This window comes from Oncorhynchus nerka, linkage group LG15, assembly GCF_034236695.1.
Source record: "Oncorhynchus nerka isolate Pitt River linkage group LG15, Oner_Uvic_2.0, whole genome shotgun sequence".
Classification (NCBI taxonomy): Eukaryota; Metazoa; Chordata; class Actinopteri; order Salmoniformes; family Salmonidae; genus Oncorhynchus; species Oncorhynchus nerka.
Genome location: NC_088410.1, coordinates 23,900,354 through 23,918,181, shown reverse-complemented (window position 1 = coordinate 23,918,181; position 17,828 = coordinate 23,900,354). Strand labels below are relative to the sequence as shown.

General features: G+C 43.3%; 1 protein-coding gene and 1 long non-coding RNA gene across 5 annotated transcripts in view; both read left to right on the top strand.

Moving 5' to 3' along the window:
• The window catches only part of LOC115127938 (voltage-dependent P/Q-type calcium channel subunit alpha-1A-like), a 39,989-nt gene extending 31,963 nt beyond the window's left edge, over positions 1-8,026 (top strand). For 3 of the 4 annotated variants that reach the window (XM_065001327.1, XM_065001325.1, XM_065001328.1), the window contains 3 exons: positions 819-1,041; positions 2,487-2,743; positions 5,149-8,026. In XM_065001327.1, coding sequence (XP_064857399.1) covers positions 819-1,041; positions 2,487-2,743; positions 5,149-5,943 — 1,275 coding nt within the window. In that variant the 3' untranslated portion in view covers positions 5,944-8,026. The remainder of the gene's footprint in view (positions 1-818; positions 1,042-2,486; positions 2,744-5,148) is intronic. The other variant, XM_065001326.1, reaches the window with a different exon arrangement.
• Positions 8,027-10,787: 2,761 nt separating this feature from the next.
• Positions 10,788-11,738, top strand: LOC135560146 (uncharacterized). The gene is made up of 2 exons (XR_010458717.1): positions 10,788-10,855; positions 10,920-11,738. It is a non-coding gene; the product is annotated as an uncharacterized LOC135560146 (long non-coding RNA).
• Positions 11,739-17,828: the final 6,090 nt, after the last annotated feature.

Below are 17,828 nucleotides of genomic sequence, written 5' to 3'. Positions count from 1 at the left end.
CACTCCCACACAGACTCTCCCATACAGACTCTCCCACACAGACTCTCCCATACAGACTCTCCCACACAGACTCTCCCATACAGACTCTCCCACACAGACTCTCCCATACAGACTCTCCCACACAGACTCTCCCATATAGACTCTCCCACACAGACTCTCCCACACTGACTCTCCCATATAGACTCTCCCACACAGACTCTCCCACACTGACTCTCCCACACAGACTCTCCCACACAGACTCTCCCACACAGACACTCCCACACTGACTCTCCCACACAGACTCTCCCACACAGACACTCCGACACAGACACTCCGACACACACTCCCACACGGACAAATGCATTAACACAAGCAGACACGCTACATATTCCTGTACAGAGTGAGTTTTAAACAGTTTGACTTTCTTATTTTCTGCCCATTCTCTCCCTCTCTCTCCCACTCTCTCTTCTCTCTCTCCCACTCTCTCTTCTCTCTCTCCCACTCTCTCTTCTCTCTCTTCTCTCTCTCCCGTCTCTCTTCTCTCTCTTCTCTCTCTCTCTTCTCTCTCTTCCATCTCTCTTCTCTCTCTTCTCTCTCTTCTCTCTCTCTCTCTCTTCTCTCTCTTCTCTCTCTTCCATCTCTCTTCTCTCTCTTCCATCTCTCTTCTCTCTCTTCCATCTCTCTTCTCTCTCTTCTCTCTCTCTCTTCTCTCTCTTCCATCTCTCTTCTCTCTCTTCCATCTCTCTTCTCTCATTTCCATCTCTCTTCTCTCATTTCCATCTCTCTTCTCCCGTTCTACATCTTACTTTCTCTCTCCCCTCTCCCTCTCCTTTCTCCAGACCATAACAGACACCAGCCCCATGCGTCGGTCCACCTCCTCTCTGGTCCACGGGCGTTCTGGCAGGGAGAGGGGGGTGAGGCTGGATGACTACAGCCTGGAGAGGGTAGAAGGAGAGGGGAGGCATGGTGGGGGAGCAGGAGGGGGACAACGCAGGGACAGGAGGGACAGGAGCCACCGCACCTCTCAGAGGTCCCTTACCAGATACACAGACGCAGACACAGGTGAGAGAGATGAAGAGAGGAGAGACACATGCACGTCACACCCACTCGCACACACACACACACACACACACACACACAAACACACACAAACACACTTACAGAGGTCCCTTACCAGAAAGACGGACACAGACACAGGTGAGAGAGATGCTAGAGTATTTTGACTTTTCCCATTGACCAAGGCCAGTATTCACAAAGTGTCTCAGAGTAGGAGTGCTAACCTAGAATCAGTTTTGCCTTTCCGATCATAATGAACAAAATAAAATGAACAGGGGGAGCTGATCCTAGATCAGAAATGTATTTATCCCAATGGTTTGGAGGATTCTGGATTTCCTGCTTGTTCCCTCCTGAATCTTCCAACCGGGATTTCTGGAAAACCTGGGAATTTTGCAAATATTGTTAACACTAAGTAAAAGCTACCAGAAGGGAAAGTTTCAAACCAAACTTTTTGGAAGGAAGGTAAAAAGTAGAAAGGTTTAGAGAAACTTTTCAGAGAAAGGTCAAGTTCCAACAGAGGTTTGCGATAGAAAGGTCAAGTTCCATCAGAGGGTTGAGATAGAAAGGTCAAGTTCCATCAGAGGTTTGAGATAGAAAGATCAAGTTCCATCAGAGGTTTGAGATAGAAAGGTCAAGTTCCATCAGAGGTTTGAGATAGAAAGGTCAAGTTCCATCAGAGGTTTGAGATAGAAAGGTCAAGTTCCATCAGAGGTTTGAGATAGAAAGGTCAAGTTCCATCAGCGGTTTGAGATAGAAAGGTCAAGTTCCATCAGAGGTTTGAGATAGAAAGGTGAAGTTCCATCAGAGGTTTGAGATAGTAAGGTCAAGTTCCATCAGAGGTTTGAGATAGAAAGGTCAAGTTCCATCAGAGGTTTGAGATAGAAAGGTCAAGTTCCATCAGAGGTTTGAGATAGAAAGGTCAAGTTCCATCAGAGGTTTGAGATAGAAAGGTCAAGTTCCATCAGAGGTTTGAGATAGAAAGGTCAAGTTCCATCAGAGGTTTGAGATAGAAAGGTCAAGTTCCATCAGAGGTTTGAGATAGTAAGGTCAAGTTGCATCAGAGGTTTGAGATAGAAAGGTCAAGATCCATCAGAGGTTTGAGATAGAAAGGTCAAGTTCCATCAGAGGTTTGAGATAGTAAGGTCAAGTTCCATCAGTTTGAGATAGAAAAGTCAAGTTCCATCAGAGGTTTGAGATAGAAAAATCAAGTTCCATCAGTTTGATATAGAAAAGTCAAGTTCCATCAGTTTGAGATAGAAAAGTCAAGTTCCATCAGAGGTTTGAGATAGAAAAGTCAAGTTCCATCAAAGGTTTGAGATAGAAAAGTCAAGTTCCATCAGAGGTTTGAGATAGAAAAGTCAAGTTCCATCAGAGGTTTGAGAAATTCAAGGAAGTAGACTTTCAGAAGAAACTTTATGGCATAAAAAATATGTCCCCCCCTTCTCTTGTAGGGTTGGGCACAGACCTGAGCACTACCACCCAGTCTGGAGAACTCCCCCCCAAAGAGCGTGAACGCGAACGCGGTCGAGCCAAAGACCGCAGGCACCACCATCATCACCACCACCACGGTGGCTCCATGGAGAAGGAGGGGCGCTTCGGGCCAGACAGACACGGGCCAGAGTTCACCCACAGACACCCCCACGACCGGGGGGACAGACACTGGTCCCGCTCTCCTAGTGAGGGGCCCGACGGACGGGGCCACAGACAGGTGGGCACCACACAGCGACGGACGGGAGATGAGAAGCATAAGCATATACACACAAACATACACACACAAATGCATGTGAAGTACACACATAGACTGCACATACTGTATACGGCCTCTCACACACACAGTCACACACACACCGTTATTCCTCTCTATAGTATATCTTTCTCAGGGAAGTGGAAGAAGGCCTTCGTCAAGCACCCTGGAGAACAGGTGGATTATAATGGTTCTTTCTCCTCATCCCATTGGTGGAAATGGAAAACTAACCAATGGAGAAGCAGCTGGAGTGATCTAACCATTAATCTTTGATTTAGAGTTCTGCCTTGTTGGTTAACTAGCACTACTTACAGATATCAATTTCTCTTTTTTCTGTTATCTTTTACTTTTTCTTTCTTTCTTTGTCACTGTTTCTCTCTCTGTCCATTTTTCTTGATGTGGCTCTCGTGGCTTCAATGTGTGTGTGCTCTTTTGCCTCATTGGCGGTTTGGTTGTTATGGTTTTCAATGTTGCTGTCTTTCCACTTTTCTTTTCTCTCTCCTTATCTCTGTCTATCTATCTACCTATATATATCCCCCTAATCCTCTCTCTTTATCTCTGTCTATCTATCTACCTATATCTATCCCCCTACTCCTCTCTCTTAATCTCTAACTAACTATATCTATCACCCTACTCCTCTCTCTTCATCTCTGTATATCTACCTATATCTATCCCCCTACTCCTCTCTTCATCTCTGTAACTATATCTATCCCCCTACTCCTCACTCTTCATCTCTGTATATCTACCTATATCTATCCCCCTACTCCTCTCTTCATCTCTGTAACTATATCTATCCCCCTACTCCTCACTCTTCATCTCTGTATATCTACCTATATCTATCCCCCTACTCCTCTCTTCATCTCTGTAACTATATCTATCCCCCTACTCCTCTCTTCATCTCTGTAACTATATCTATCCCCCTACTCCTCTCTTCATCTCTGTAACTATATCTATCCCCCTACTCCTCTCTCTTTATCTCTATCTATCTACCTATATCTATCCCCCTACTCCTCACTCTTTAACTCTGTCTATCTACCTATATCTATCCCCCTACTCCTCTCTCTTTAACTCTGTCTATCTACCTATATCTATCCCCCTACTCCTCTCTCTTTAACTCTGTCTATCTACCTATATCTATCCCCCTACTCCTCACTCTTTAACTCTGTCTATCTACCTATATCTATCCCCCTACTCCTCTCTCTTTATCTCTGTCTATCTATCTACCTATATCTATCCCCCTACTCCTCTCTCTTTATCTCTGTCTATCTATCTACCTATATCTATCCCCCTACTCCTCTCTCTTTATCTCTGTCTATCTATCTACCTATATCTATCCCCCTACTCTCTTTATCTCTCTTTATCTCTATCTATCCCCCTACTCCTCTCTCTTTATCTCTATCTCTACCTATATCTATCCCCCTACTCCTCTCTCTTCATCTCTATCTATCTACCTATATCTATCCCCTACTCCTCTCTCTTCTCTCTTTATCTCTATATCTATCTATCTACTCCTATATCTATCTCTGTCTATCTATATCTATCCTCTCTCTTTATCTCTGTCTATCTATCTACCTATATCTATCCCCCTACTCCTCTCTATTTATCTCTGTCTATCTATCTACCTATATATATCCCCCTACTCCTCTCTCTTTATCTCTGTCTATCTATCTACCTACTCCTCTCTCTTTATCTCTGTCTATCTATCTACCTATATATATCCCCCTACTCCTCTCTCTTTATCTCTGTCTATCTATCTACCTATATCTATCCCCCTACTCTTCTCTCTTCATCTCTGTCTATCTACCTATATCTATCACCCTACTCCTCTCTCTTCATCTCTGTCTATCTACCTATATATATCCCCCTACTCCTCTCTCTTTATCTCTGTCTATCTATCTACCTATATCTATCCCCCTACTCCTCTCTCTTCATCTCTGTCTATCTACCTATATCTATCACCCTACTCCTCTCTCTTCATCTCTGTCTATCTACCTATATCTATCCCCCCTCCACCTCTCTCTTTATCTCTGTCTATCTATCTACCTATATCTATCTATCTATCTATCTATCTATCTATATATATATATATATATATATATATATATATATATATATATATCCCCCTCCTCTCTCTTTATCTCTGTCTATCTAACTAACTATATTTATCCCCCCTCTTCCTCTCTCTTGATCTCTCTGTCCGTCTTGCTCTGTGTCTGTTTGTCTCTATCTCCTCTCTCTATCTCCTCTCTCTATCTCCTCTCTCTTTCTCTCTGGTCGGTGTGGTTGTGGTCGTGGTTCCTTTGTGGTTGGCTGTGGTTGGTTAATTTTGTGGTGCTTTTTGATTTGCCTTGTCGCCATATTTGCTGTAGGGCAGTAGCTCGGTGAGCGGCAGCCCCGTCCCCTCCACGTCCGGTACCTCCACCCCCCGCCGCGGGCGCCGCCAGCTGCCCCAGACCCCCGCCGTGCCACGCCCCCACGTCACCTACTCCCCAGCCATACGACACCCCAAGCCCACCTACGGAGCAGGTCCCCCTGGACGACTCCGCTCCCCCTCCCCCCGACACTTCTCCCCCCCAGAGCACGACGGAGGGGGGTATCACCGCCCGCCATCGCGTCACGTTTCCCCGCTTGAGCACGGAGGGTCGAGGCACGGGTCTCCGAGATCGGCCCGGCACCAGTCGGGGTCTCGTTCACCTCCGCCCCACCATGGGTCACCCCGGTCCCCCCGCCACGGGCGCTGGAGCGGTCCCCCTCCCGGGGATAGTCTGGAGAGCGAGGGCGGCCCATTCTATGAGCGTGACTGCGAGTATGAGCGCCAGCATGAGCCGCCCGCCTACGAGCAGAGCCTCAGCAACCCACATCCCCACGGCAACCCCCACCCGCACGGCAACCCGCACCCACGCTCCCCCAGGACTGCCCGGCACGGGGGCGGCGTGGGCCCACCACCTCCACTTGCTCCCACTCACCCCCGACGAGTCCCAAATGGTTACCGCTCGTCTTCGCCCTCCCCGCACCGGCGAGGGCCCCCACATCAACACCCCAATCCAGGGGGACCACCCCACCGGTCCCCCCCTCATCACCGGGTCCCCCATGGAGGCCCCAGAGGCCCCCGGAAGGGACTGCACGAACCCTACAGCGAGACGGACGAGGACGACTGGTGCTAGCACAGCGAAGGAACAGAAGAACGAGGGAGGAGAGGAAGAGGGGAAAAGGAGGGAGGAGAGGAGTCTCTCCGTCTCCCCCGTCCTCTGTTCTTCGTTATGCAGACTTGAATGAAGGGTAAAGGGATGCAGAAGGGGGTGAGGAAATGAAAGGAGGAGAAGAGAATTTGGGAGAAGTCTCTCCATCTCTCTACCTCCACTCCTGAGACTCAGACTTGGATGGAATGATGAGGGATGGAGGGATGGTTAGAGGAGAGGAGGTACACTGTGTGGGTGTGTGAGACTCTAAACTCAGAGCAGACATGACAAAGAGAGACAGCTATAAGGCAGAACTACGCACCTCTCCTCTTCTCCTCTGTCTCAACTACCATACCCAGAGTTCTCAGCGTGCCCAGGGGGGAGTAGACCGAGGGATGGTGGAGAGGTGCTGACGGAGGTGTGGAGAGGGAAGAAAGAACAAAAGAATGAAAGGAAAGGAGGAGCATGTATATTAAGTTACAAGTGGCCAATGAATGGTAAATCAAAGCCCCTCTCCCAGACTGTTTAGGGGATAGGTGGGTTAGTTAAGTTAAGCTAAACCTGGGTGCTCTTGCTGTTCTGTCATTCTATTCTACTAGCCTGATAAGTGTTAGGAGCTAACAGCTAAAGCTAGCTAGCTAACACTGCTCTTGGTCTAACCTAGACGGGCATGTTTAAAACAACAAGGAAACCCCATGCCAGGACCCCCTATCCTTATACACGCCAAGCTATTCTACTAGCCTGATAAGTGTTAGGAGCTAACAGCTAAAGCTAGCTAGCTAACACTGCTCTTGGTGTAACCTAGACGGGCATGTTTAAAACAACAAGGAAAACCCATGCCAGGACCCCCTATCCTTATACACGCCAAGCTATGCCTCCAGAAAAATCTAACTTGAAGACTAAAGAACAGAAAACAAAAACAAACTTTGAAAAAAAGAGGAGAAAAAAAGGGAGAACAACCACTTTAACTTAAACTTTCCTTAAAGGGACTAGAACCAGGAAGCTCCGCCTCTACTGCAAAAACCAGCCAATGACAGAGCTGGCTGATATTTGATGAGTTTTATCATCTCCTGTTTACTGTTACAGACTCACGAAATGCTGACGACGGACCTGGTGTGACCTCACTTCCTGTGGGTGGGGCCTGGTGTGACATCACGTCCTGTTCCGGTGGGTGGGGCCACAGGGGAGGGGCTGGGGGCAGAGTTATGGACCCTTAGGGGGCGTAGTTTGTTTGCCCCCACTATCTTCTCTCCCCCCTTCCTCTCTCCTCCATCCTGCCGAAAAATAAAGGACAGGGAAGGAAAATGATGTGAGGAGGAGCGGAAAGACAGAAGGGAAGGGAGGGAAAAGACCATTTCTTCAGTATTTCTTCTATCGATTACTTCTTCTTCTTCTAGTTCTTCTTCTTGGACATTGGAGCTTGGTTCTTCTGTTGCGTTCGCTCAAGCCTCTGTTAATCCGTTATGATGCATGAAAAAAATACCTAGAGAGAAAATCTACTGTTGGGGATATGGGGGCATTTTGGGTTTATAGAACACTTACATTTTAGGTTTTGATTGAAGAAGTTCTCTTTTTCTGACTCTCTCTCTCTCTCTCTCTGACTCTGTCTATCATCATGCGTTTGTTTATTGAGTAAATATTTGTTCTATATCACCCTAAGGATCCGATGGACAACCTTTTTTAAGTTTGATTTCCGCCCAATAGGGTTTTAAAGCTACCATTTTCTTATCTTGAAAGTACTCCTAAGTTCCTGAGATACTCCTAAATTTTACTAAGATACTCCTGTTGTACTAAGATATTCCTAAATTGTTTTGAGGAATAAGTAAGAATTGAGAGAGCTATGGGGAGAGAGAACTTCAACCTCTTTAAATAATTGATTTGTATTGTTAATAATGGTGATAGTCCTATAAATACTGATATCAGTGTCAATGCAAAACGATGAATGATGATAGTTGTTTGCCGTAGATCTGTTGTCATGTTTTTTGGAGTTTCAATCTGCTGTGTCATCTAGTTTTCATCGTTTATTTTCCTTGGGTACTGTTCAAACTGTTTCCAAACTGTTCCCAAACTGTTCCAAAACGCCTTTAACTGGGTCCGATACATGCAACACGCATACACTTTTCAGGGAGGGGTTAGATGTCGGATTGTGATTGTGAGCAACACAGATGGAACTGTGTGGCGTTGTGTAACGCAGCTCTTTACCTCTGATAGGTCCCCCCCTCAGTGGTAGACAGAGAACCGGGGACACGTTCAGTAGCCAAATGTTGTCAAACGTTGCAGATAGAAATGTCATTAACAGAGCCGACGTGGTTCTTCATTCTACGTGTAAGAGATGCATGTTTGTTCTAAATAGCATTTTTCTATCCAAGCGTTCCAAAAACATTGTGTCCTGCTGAGTGCGCCCCAGTCATAGCCAAATGAACCGGCCAACCAACCAACCGTCAGACCTCCACACAGTATCTGATTTACAGCTAGCTGTGGACCATAGAGTTAGAAAGAGGACTTATACTGGGATATATCCACCTAGAGCCCTCTTTCTACCTCTATGTTGTGAACGAGCTCCACCTCACATCCCCAAGAGCTCTCCACTCGCTGTCGAGTCTCTCTGTCTTTCTGATTTTCCATGACATGTTTAGCATTGAGCTGCTTGCTTTACCAAGCCAGAGGAGAACATTCTAGAAACATTTTAGAATATCTAAGACATTCTAGAAACTCTAGTCTAGACTCTAGAAACTCTAGTACATTCTAGAGCATTCTTTAGACAGGTTAGCTAACATGATTGTTTCCAGATGTTTTGGATTAAAACATATTTATTTTGCTATGATTACAGTTATGTAGATTGTAACAGATATTCCCTATCATAACTCGTAAAATGATAGATACAATATAGAGATATAAAAGTTTATATATTATAGAGAGAAAAACATACTTTTATTTACTTCAAACACTCTAGCTAAGTGGCTAGAGCTCAGAAACTCTCCATTGAAATCAGCTACACAGATTCAAATTGCACTTTGTCACTGTAGCTCCACACAATATCCCACTACAAACTCTATGCAGATCTTTCCAACATTCATTTCTCCTTTACCATTATAGTGCAGAGTGGTTGTAGCATTATAAATAAATGACAATATGTACGTGGGCGCATAGAAATAGAATGTGTAGAACAGGCCTCCCAATTCAAGTCAATGATGGCATATCTATAGATTATATTTCCATGGGTCAGATAGTGTATATAAAGCGTTTTGATATAGATGGATAGAACTATATAGATAGAGGGTATGCCCACATCGTTTTGCTTTTGCACAATCACTCACGATATCCTTGTCCTTCATAGCACATCTTTCCTCTAATTTTGACCCTCCTGCAGTGTTTTGTCCTCTCCTGCTCCCTCTATCATTCTCCCAAGCTGTCCAATCCCAGGCCTAGTGTAGTGTAGTGAACTGGGAAGGGGAGAAGGGGCACATATACCACCCCTGCCCTCCGTATAGGTAGGTCCAGAGAGGGGGGGGGACCTACATCAGAGGGGTGTTTATCTACCCAGAAACCCCAGTGCCTCAGTGCCTTCTGTTTTCAGAGTCACATCTACCCTTCCCAGCTCGCCCCTCACCATCCCCCTCGCCCCCTCCTGTGGTTGATCAACGTCAACCACACTACGCCTTAAAGAATCCTAGTCGCTGTCTGTGGGCAGGTAGCGGTTGGGAGCAAGGCAGTAGGGACTGGGCTTTGCTTAGTTGGTTGGAACAGTGAGTAAAGCGCAGGAAGAGAGGGGAATGGAAACTACTTTTGATATGGCGGCCATTTTGGGGATCTCCTTCGCCCAGTTTCACACAGTGTAGTGAGATACTGTAATTGCAGGGGCGAAAAGGCAATGATTTGTTTACTTCTCAGGTGTCTCTAGAGATAGATAGCTAGATAGATAGAATCTACACTATATAATAGGCACGCTAAGGCAGTTAGTCAGTTATATCATATAATATGATATCAATTTATAAAATCATATGAAAAAATATAGGCCTAGGGTTTGAGTTACTGTATGGTTTGTTATCTGGCATGGGCATTTGTAATGTCTACCCTTCTCCCCTTAACCTCCATTACAGACCACCTACCATTCATCATGAATCTTCCACTGAAAACTACTTGCACTTGACACTGTGGGTGTCCACTGATCAGGCAGGAAACTGACTACTCCATTTCGGCTCAGCAGCACCAACATGCTTGTCCAGAATTGTAACTGCGGATCCAAAATGGCTGACATCGACACACAATACTGCCGTTGTTGCATGTTGTGTGGATTGTGTGCTCCAACCATTATAAAATGAATGACCATTTTAAGGGGTTTATTTTGTTTATAAAAAAAAAAAATCCAGAAGATTTGTGAAAAGAAGGATTTACGGAAGTTTCTAGTTTACTCTCAATCGTTCATCCATCCATCCTACGTTCCTATCCATTTATTTTTGTCTTTCCTTTCTATTTCTGATGTGACTTCTTGATCAACTCTCTCTATCATTTTTTCCTCCTCTTTGACAAAGCAGACGACCTCCGAAAGCCAATCCAAACCCATTCACTCAATCAATCAACTGTTGTGCGTTTGTGAAATGATGTAAATGATTGGTGTGTGAGGCTAGTGTGTGTTGATCCAGAAATAAGGGCTCTCCTAACAAACTAAAGGGGTTTCATGTGCAGGTACAGTAGTGCTGCCAAAAGTCATCTGTATGTATCTCAAACCATACAGTGGTGTGGTCTCCCCTTGTACAGCACTAGGTGTGTGCATGCGTGTGTGTTGGGGTCAAGGGTCAGGGTGAGAGAGTCTATATGGGGGGGGGACAGCAGGGTGTACGTTCCGCTGAGGTGAAATGTTCTGGTATGTTCTGCTGAGGTGAAACGTTCTGCTGAGGTGAATCGTTCTGCTGAGGTGAAACGTTCTGCTGAGGTGAAACGTTCTGGTATGATCTGCTGAGGTGAAACGTTCCGGAAAAGAACAGATAGAAATGTAATGAATAGAGCTGACACGACACCCTTTTCTGTCAGCATATCCTGACAAGCATATCCATTCTACTTGATGCATTTCTATCTGATTGTTTTCTGTAACATTTCCACCCTCCTGAACAGACCCCGGTTAGAAGTAGTGTCACAAGTCACATTATTTCACAAATGGCACTGGAACATTCTTGGTTCATTTTCTAGCTTCGCCTTCTTCCGCTTGCCAATACAGCCTTCATTATGATGTCATCAGCTGCCATTTTCTCATTGACCTCCACCTGCATCCCCCAGCTCATTTTGGAGTGGAGGGTCACCAACCTCATCAGGGCTGGGTTTACTGGCATGACAGTGAGACATTGTTCTGTGTCTGTGTGTTGTGTGTTGTGTTTGTGTGTGTTTGCTACGTGTGTGCTTGTGCGTGTGTGAGTGAGAGAGTGTGCGTGTGTGAGTGCATGTGTTCACACCTCATCTACAGTAAGTTATCTTCAGTGCCTTACACTGTACAGTAGGAACCAAATCTTCTTTGTAGATAGACAACACACACTGCACTGAATAACGCTTTCATAATGTTTCCATAATGTTTTCTCTCCAACTGTTCTCTTCTCTCCATCCAGTATTGGCTCACCTACCATCCTATTCCTTCTCTCTCTGTGATCGACGAGTAAGGTCTGGAGGGAGGGCATGGGTGAATGAATAGGTGATCGTTGTGTTGGGTCTGTCATCATTCTCTTTTTCTCTCTGTACATTTGCTCTGTAAACTCTTCCTGTGTACATCTTCCATAAACTTTCTGAAACAATCCGACCATGTCCATCTATTTTCTCTTTTATCGCCCCTACATTTATTTTTCAACGTTTACATTTCAATCATTTAGCAGATGTTCTAATCCAGAGCGACATAGTGTCGACAACATCACTCCCACTCTTGCTTGAAGTCTCACTCAAGTGATGTCCATTTCCATGTAATACCATACATGAACACAAGGTGGTGCACTCATGCTTTAAACAGAGTATACATTGGTTGACATAACGCACCATTCAAAGGCCTATGTGTATGTTGTCATTACATTGTTTTCGCAGGAGAACGGGTGGGTATCGTGTGTATGTGCGCATGTGCATGTTTGGAGGCTTCTGTGTGTGCGTGTGCGTGTGTGTTTGTGTGTGTGTCTGCATGTGCCAAAACGCACACAGCGACAACACAGAGATTCTTGACAACGATGGGTGTGATTGAAACCCTAGAGATGTGTGGAGCGTCTTCTACTGTCACCATGGAAACCCTCAAGGCCCCTCACTCTTCATTCCATACAGTCTCCCAACCATCACCTTATAATATCCAAATACCATCAAATTGTCCCATAGACACTGATTTAAGATCCATTTTCAGTTTTAGCCTCCTTATGGTGAAGCATAGGAGTGAGGTGGGGTGAATCTGCAGTAGAAACCATATCAGTCCAGTGCCACAGTATAAACCATACCATATCAGTCCAGTGCCACAGTAGAAACCATACCATATCAGTCCAGTGCCACAGTAGAAACCATACCATATCAGTCCAGTGCCACAGTAGTACCAGAAGTCCAGTGCCCATAGAAACCATACCATATATCAGTCCAGTGCCACCATATCAGTAGAAACCATACCATAGTCAGTAGAAACCAGTGCCACAGTAGAAACCATACCATATCAGTCCAGTGCCACAGTAGAAACCATACCATATCAGTCCAGTGCCACAGTAGAAACCATACCATATCAGTCCAGTGCCACAGTAGAAACCATACCATATCAGTCCAGTGCCACAGTAGAAACCATACCATATCAGTCCAGTGCCACAGTAGAAACCATACCATATCAGTCCAGTGCCACAGTAGAGAACCATACAGGACTGGAGTCATTTTAGGAAGCAAGAAGAGATAAAATACACTACATAACTACATGGCAATTTAAGATAAAAAGAGAAGTATTTAAATAACAGATTTGCATGTGCAATGTGCATGCCACTACGTGGGGTTAAATAAGTCAACTTCAGGAATAAAATAAAAATATATATATATAAAGAGAAAAAAAGTATATTATATATATATATGTATAAATATATATAGATAGATGTTTTTAAGAGCAATGTGTTCCTTTTTCTTCTATTTTTAAAAACAAAAAACTGGAGAGAAAAAACTTGGACAAAAAAAATAGATAGAAAATCTTTAAAAAGAAGAACTTTGGTGATGTAATGAAAGAATGTTTTTGTTTGTTTACTTGCCAGTTATTCACTAAAGAGGGGGAACTGCGACGGCGGTGAGGTCGACCATTTAACACTAAACTAAATGTTGAAACATTACATTACAACAACAAAAATTAAGAAAAGATCAACTTGGAATGAAGGAATACATTTTTCCTTAATTAAAGAAAAAGAAAAATCCCTTGATTGAGAGTCTTGAGAGCTGATGATTCTGGTTATGATGTTACCCGTTTATTCCGGCTATGAAATCTCTTTTTTTCTTGCTCTCTCTGTCTCTCTGCTATTTCTACCAGTGCATTTTGTTACTCCGAACTGAACTCTTCCTAAGGAACCTGAATAAAACCACAGAGAGAATGCATTCTACCGACCCTCTGACTCCTTAATGCGTCTGTGTATAACACACACACACACACACACACACACACACACACACACACACACAGAGAGAATGCATTCTACCGACCCTCTGACTCCTTGATGCGTCGGGGTATAACACACACACACACAGAGGGAATGCATTCTACCGACCCTCTGACTCCTTAATGCGTCTGTGTATAACACACACACACACAGAGGGAATGCATTCTACCGACCCTCTGACTCCTTAATGCGTCTGTGTATAACACACAAACACACACACACAAAGAGAATGCATTCTACCGACCCTCTGACTCCTTAATGCGTCTGTGTATAACACACACACACACAAAGAGATTGCATTCTACCGACCCTCTGACTCCTTAATGCGTCTGTGTATAACACACACACACACAGAGAGAATGCATTCTACCGACCCTCTGGCTCCTTAATGCGTCTGTGTATAACACACACACACACACACAGAGAAAATACATTCAATCTATCCTCTGTATCCTTCTTTAATCTGCGTATAGAACACACACTGAACGATTTCAACCTATATCCTCTGTTTCCTTCTTTAATCTGCGTATAGAACACACACTGAATGATTTCAACCTATATCCTCTGTTTCCTTCCCTTCTTCCTTGGTTCCTTCTTATCCTCAAGACAGGAATGGTTTGGTTTATGGGAAGTCCAAACCACACACAAACACACCTATAGAGTATGGTACTTCCTCACATTGTGCAGCACACACACACACACCCATTCAGTGAGGCATCCCCAACCACCTTTTGATGTGTGACTCCACAACCCCCACCCACCCAACACCCTCCCTCTCTTCCTCCTTCCTCTATCCTCACGTTTAATTGACATCGTCCCTCCTTTCCTCCCCCTCTCCCTCTATCATCCTGTGATGTCCTTCCTGCTCTCCTGTCCCTTTTCTCTCCCTCTCCAGTCTACCCCCTCCCTTCCTCCTACGTAGGCGCTCGTCGGACAATTACCTCAGTGTACACTCACACACACACACACACTCACACAGCACAGCGGGGGAAGCCACGAGTGATGTCACATAGTCATAGAACATAAAGTCTCCACAGCTTTATCCACTCACTCTTTCTCTCTTATCTTCTAGGTCATTTACTCTCTCTTTCACATACTCACAATCTGTCCTGTCAATAAATCTATCTCTTCTCCCCCTGCCTCCTTCTCTCATACTGTACATGCACACGCACATTCAGAATATCTCCCTCTATCAATAAATCTCTCTTTCTTTCTCCCTCTCAAATTGAAAATAAAAAAAGGTGCTATCTAGAACCTTAAAGGGTTCTTCGGCTGTCCCCATAGGAGAACCCTTTAACTGTCCCTATAGGAGAACCCTTTAACTGTCCCCATAGGAGAACCCTTTAACTGTTCCCATAGGAGAACCCTTTGAAGAACCCTGGTTGGTTCCAGGTAGAAACATTTTGAGGTTCTAGATAGAACCTTTTTTACTTTGAATATGTGATAGAGAACGAGAGGGAGATTTATTGATAGAGGGAGAGACTCTAAATGTGTGTGTGCATGTAGATGACAATGAATGAGAGAGAGAAAGAGAGAGAGAGAGAAAAGGAGAGAGACGCAGAGAGGAGAAGATATTTATTAATAGAGGGAGAGACTCTAAATGTGTGTGTGCATGTATATGACAATGAATGAGAGAGAGAAAGAGAGAGAGAGAGAAAAGGAGAGAGACACAGAGGGGAGAAGATATTTATTAATAGAGGGAGAGACTCTAAATGTGTGTGTGCATGTAGATGACAATGAATGAGAGAGAGAAAGAGAGAGAGAGAGAAAAGGAGAGAGACACAGAGAGGAGAAGATATTTATTGATAGGAGAGACTGCGAGTGAGTATGTGAAAGAGAGGGTTCTACCTGGAACCAAAAGAGGTTACCCTATGGGGACAGCCAAATAACCCTTTTGGAACCCTTTGTTCTAAGAGTGTGGCATGAACCACACACACATCTCCCTTCCCCCTCCCAGTCCCACAGTTCCAGATGTGTTGAGTGTTTCTGCCCTGCAGCAATCGAGTCTTAAAATACACTCCACCTACGCATTCCACCACAGCACACCCCCCGCCTCTACGCATCACTTCCTGTTTCTCTCACTCTTCCCGCTCTGCTCCTCCCAACTGCCTGCCTGCCTTGGCACTCATCTACATCACACATAATCACCACACAAAGAACATATCATATACACACACTCACATGAGCTCATACACCCTGCACAGTCACTCACATACACACACACAGTCACAGTCAGTCACTGTGCAAACTGTTAGGGTTCATACATACTCATAGACTTACTCACATAAACACACATTCTGTCTCTATCTGTCACATATGTGCGCACACAGTCACCACTGTACAAAGAAGACAACACAGTCACCACTGTACAAAGGAGACAACACAGTCACCACTGTACAAAGAAGACAACACAGTCACCACTGTACAAAGGAGACAACACAGTCACCACTGTACAAAGGAGACAACACAGTCACCACTGTACAAAGGAGACAACACAGTCACCACTGTACAAAGGAGACAACACAGTCACCACTGTACAAAGGAGACAACACAGTCACCACTGTACAAAGGAGACAACACAGTCACCACTGTACAAAGAAGACAACACAGTCACCACTGTACAAAGGAGACAACACAGTCACCACTGTACAAAGGAGACAACACAGTCACCACTGTACAAAGGAGACAACACAGTCACCACTGTACAAAGGAGACAACACAGTCACCACTGTACAAAGAAGACAACACAGTCACCACTGTACAAAGAAGACAACACAGTCACCACTGTACAAAGGAGACAACACAGTCACCACTGTACAAAGGAGACACACAGTCAACTCACAACACAGTTACAAAGAAGACAATTAAGTCACCACTGTACAATCATAGACAAACTCACACTGTACAAAGGAGACAATACAGTACTGTAAAGTATATCATAGTCATATTAACTCACATACAGTTACTATATCATAGTCATATTAACTCACATACTGTTACTATATCATAGTCATATAAACTCACATACTGTTACTATATCATAGTCATATAAACTCACATACTGTTACTATATCATAGTCATATTAACTCACATACTGTTACTATATCATAGTCATATTAACTCACATACTGTTACTATATCATAGTCATATTAACTCACATACTGTTACTATATCATAGTCATATTAACTCACATACTGTTACTATATCATAGTCATATAAACTCACATACTGTTACTATATCATAGTCATATTAACTCACATACTGTTACTATATCATAGTCATATTAACTCACATACTGTTACTATATCATAGTCATATTAATCATACTGTTACTATATCATAGTCATATTAACTCACATACTGTTACTATATCATAGTCATATTAACTCACATACTGTTACTATATCATAGTCATATTAACTCACATACTGTTACTATATCATAGTAATATTAACTCACATACTGTTACTATATCATAGTCATATTAACTCACATACTGTTTACTATATCATAGTCATATTAACTCACATACTGTTACTATATCATAGTAATAAACTCACATACTGTTACTATATCATAGTCATATTAACTCACATACTGTTACTATATCATAGTCATATTAACTCACATACTGTTACTATATCATAGTCACATTAACTCACATACTGTTACTATATCATAGTCATATTAACTCACATACTGTTACTATATCATAGTCATATTAACTCACATACTGTTACTATATCATAGTCATATTAACTCACATACTGTTACTATATCATAGTCATATAAACTCACATACTGTTACTATATCATAGTCATATTAACTCACATACTGTTACTATATCATAGTCATATTAACTCACATACTGTTACTATATCATAGTCATATTAACTCACATACTGTTACTACAGTATATCATAGTCATATTAACTCACATACTGTTACTATATCATAGTAATAAACTCACATACTGTTACTATATCATAGTCATATTAACTCACATACTGTTAATACAGTATATCATAGTCATATTAACTCACATACTGTTACTATATCATAGTAATAAACTCACATACTGTTACTATATCATAGTCACATTAACTCACATACTGTTACTATATCATAGTAATAAACTCACATACTGTTACTATATCATAGTCATATTAACTCACATACTGTTACTATATCATAGTCATATAAACTCACATACTGTTACTATATCATAGTCATA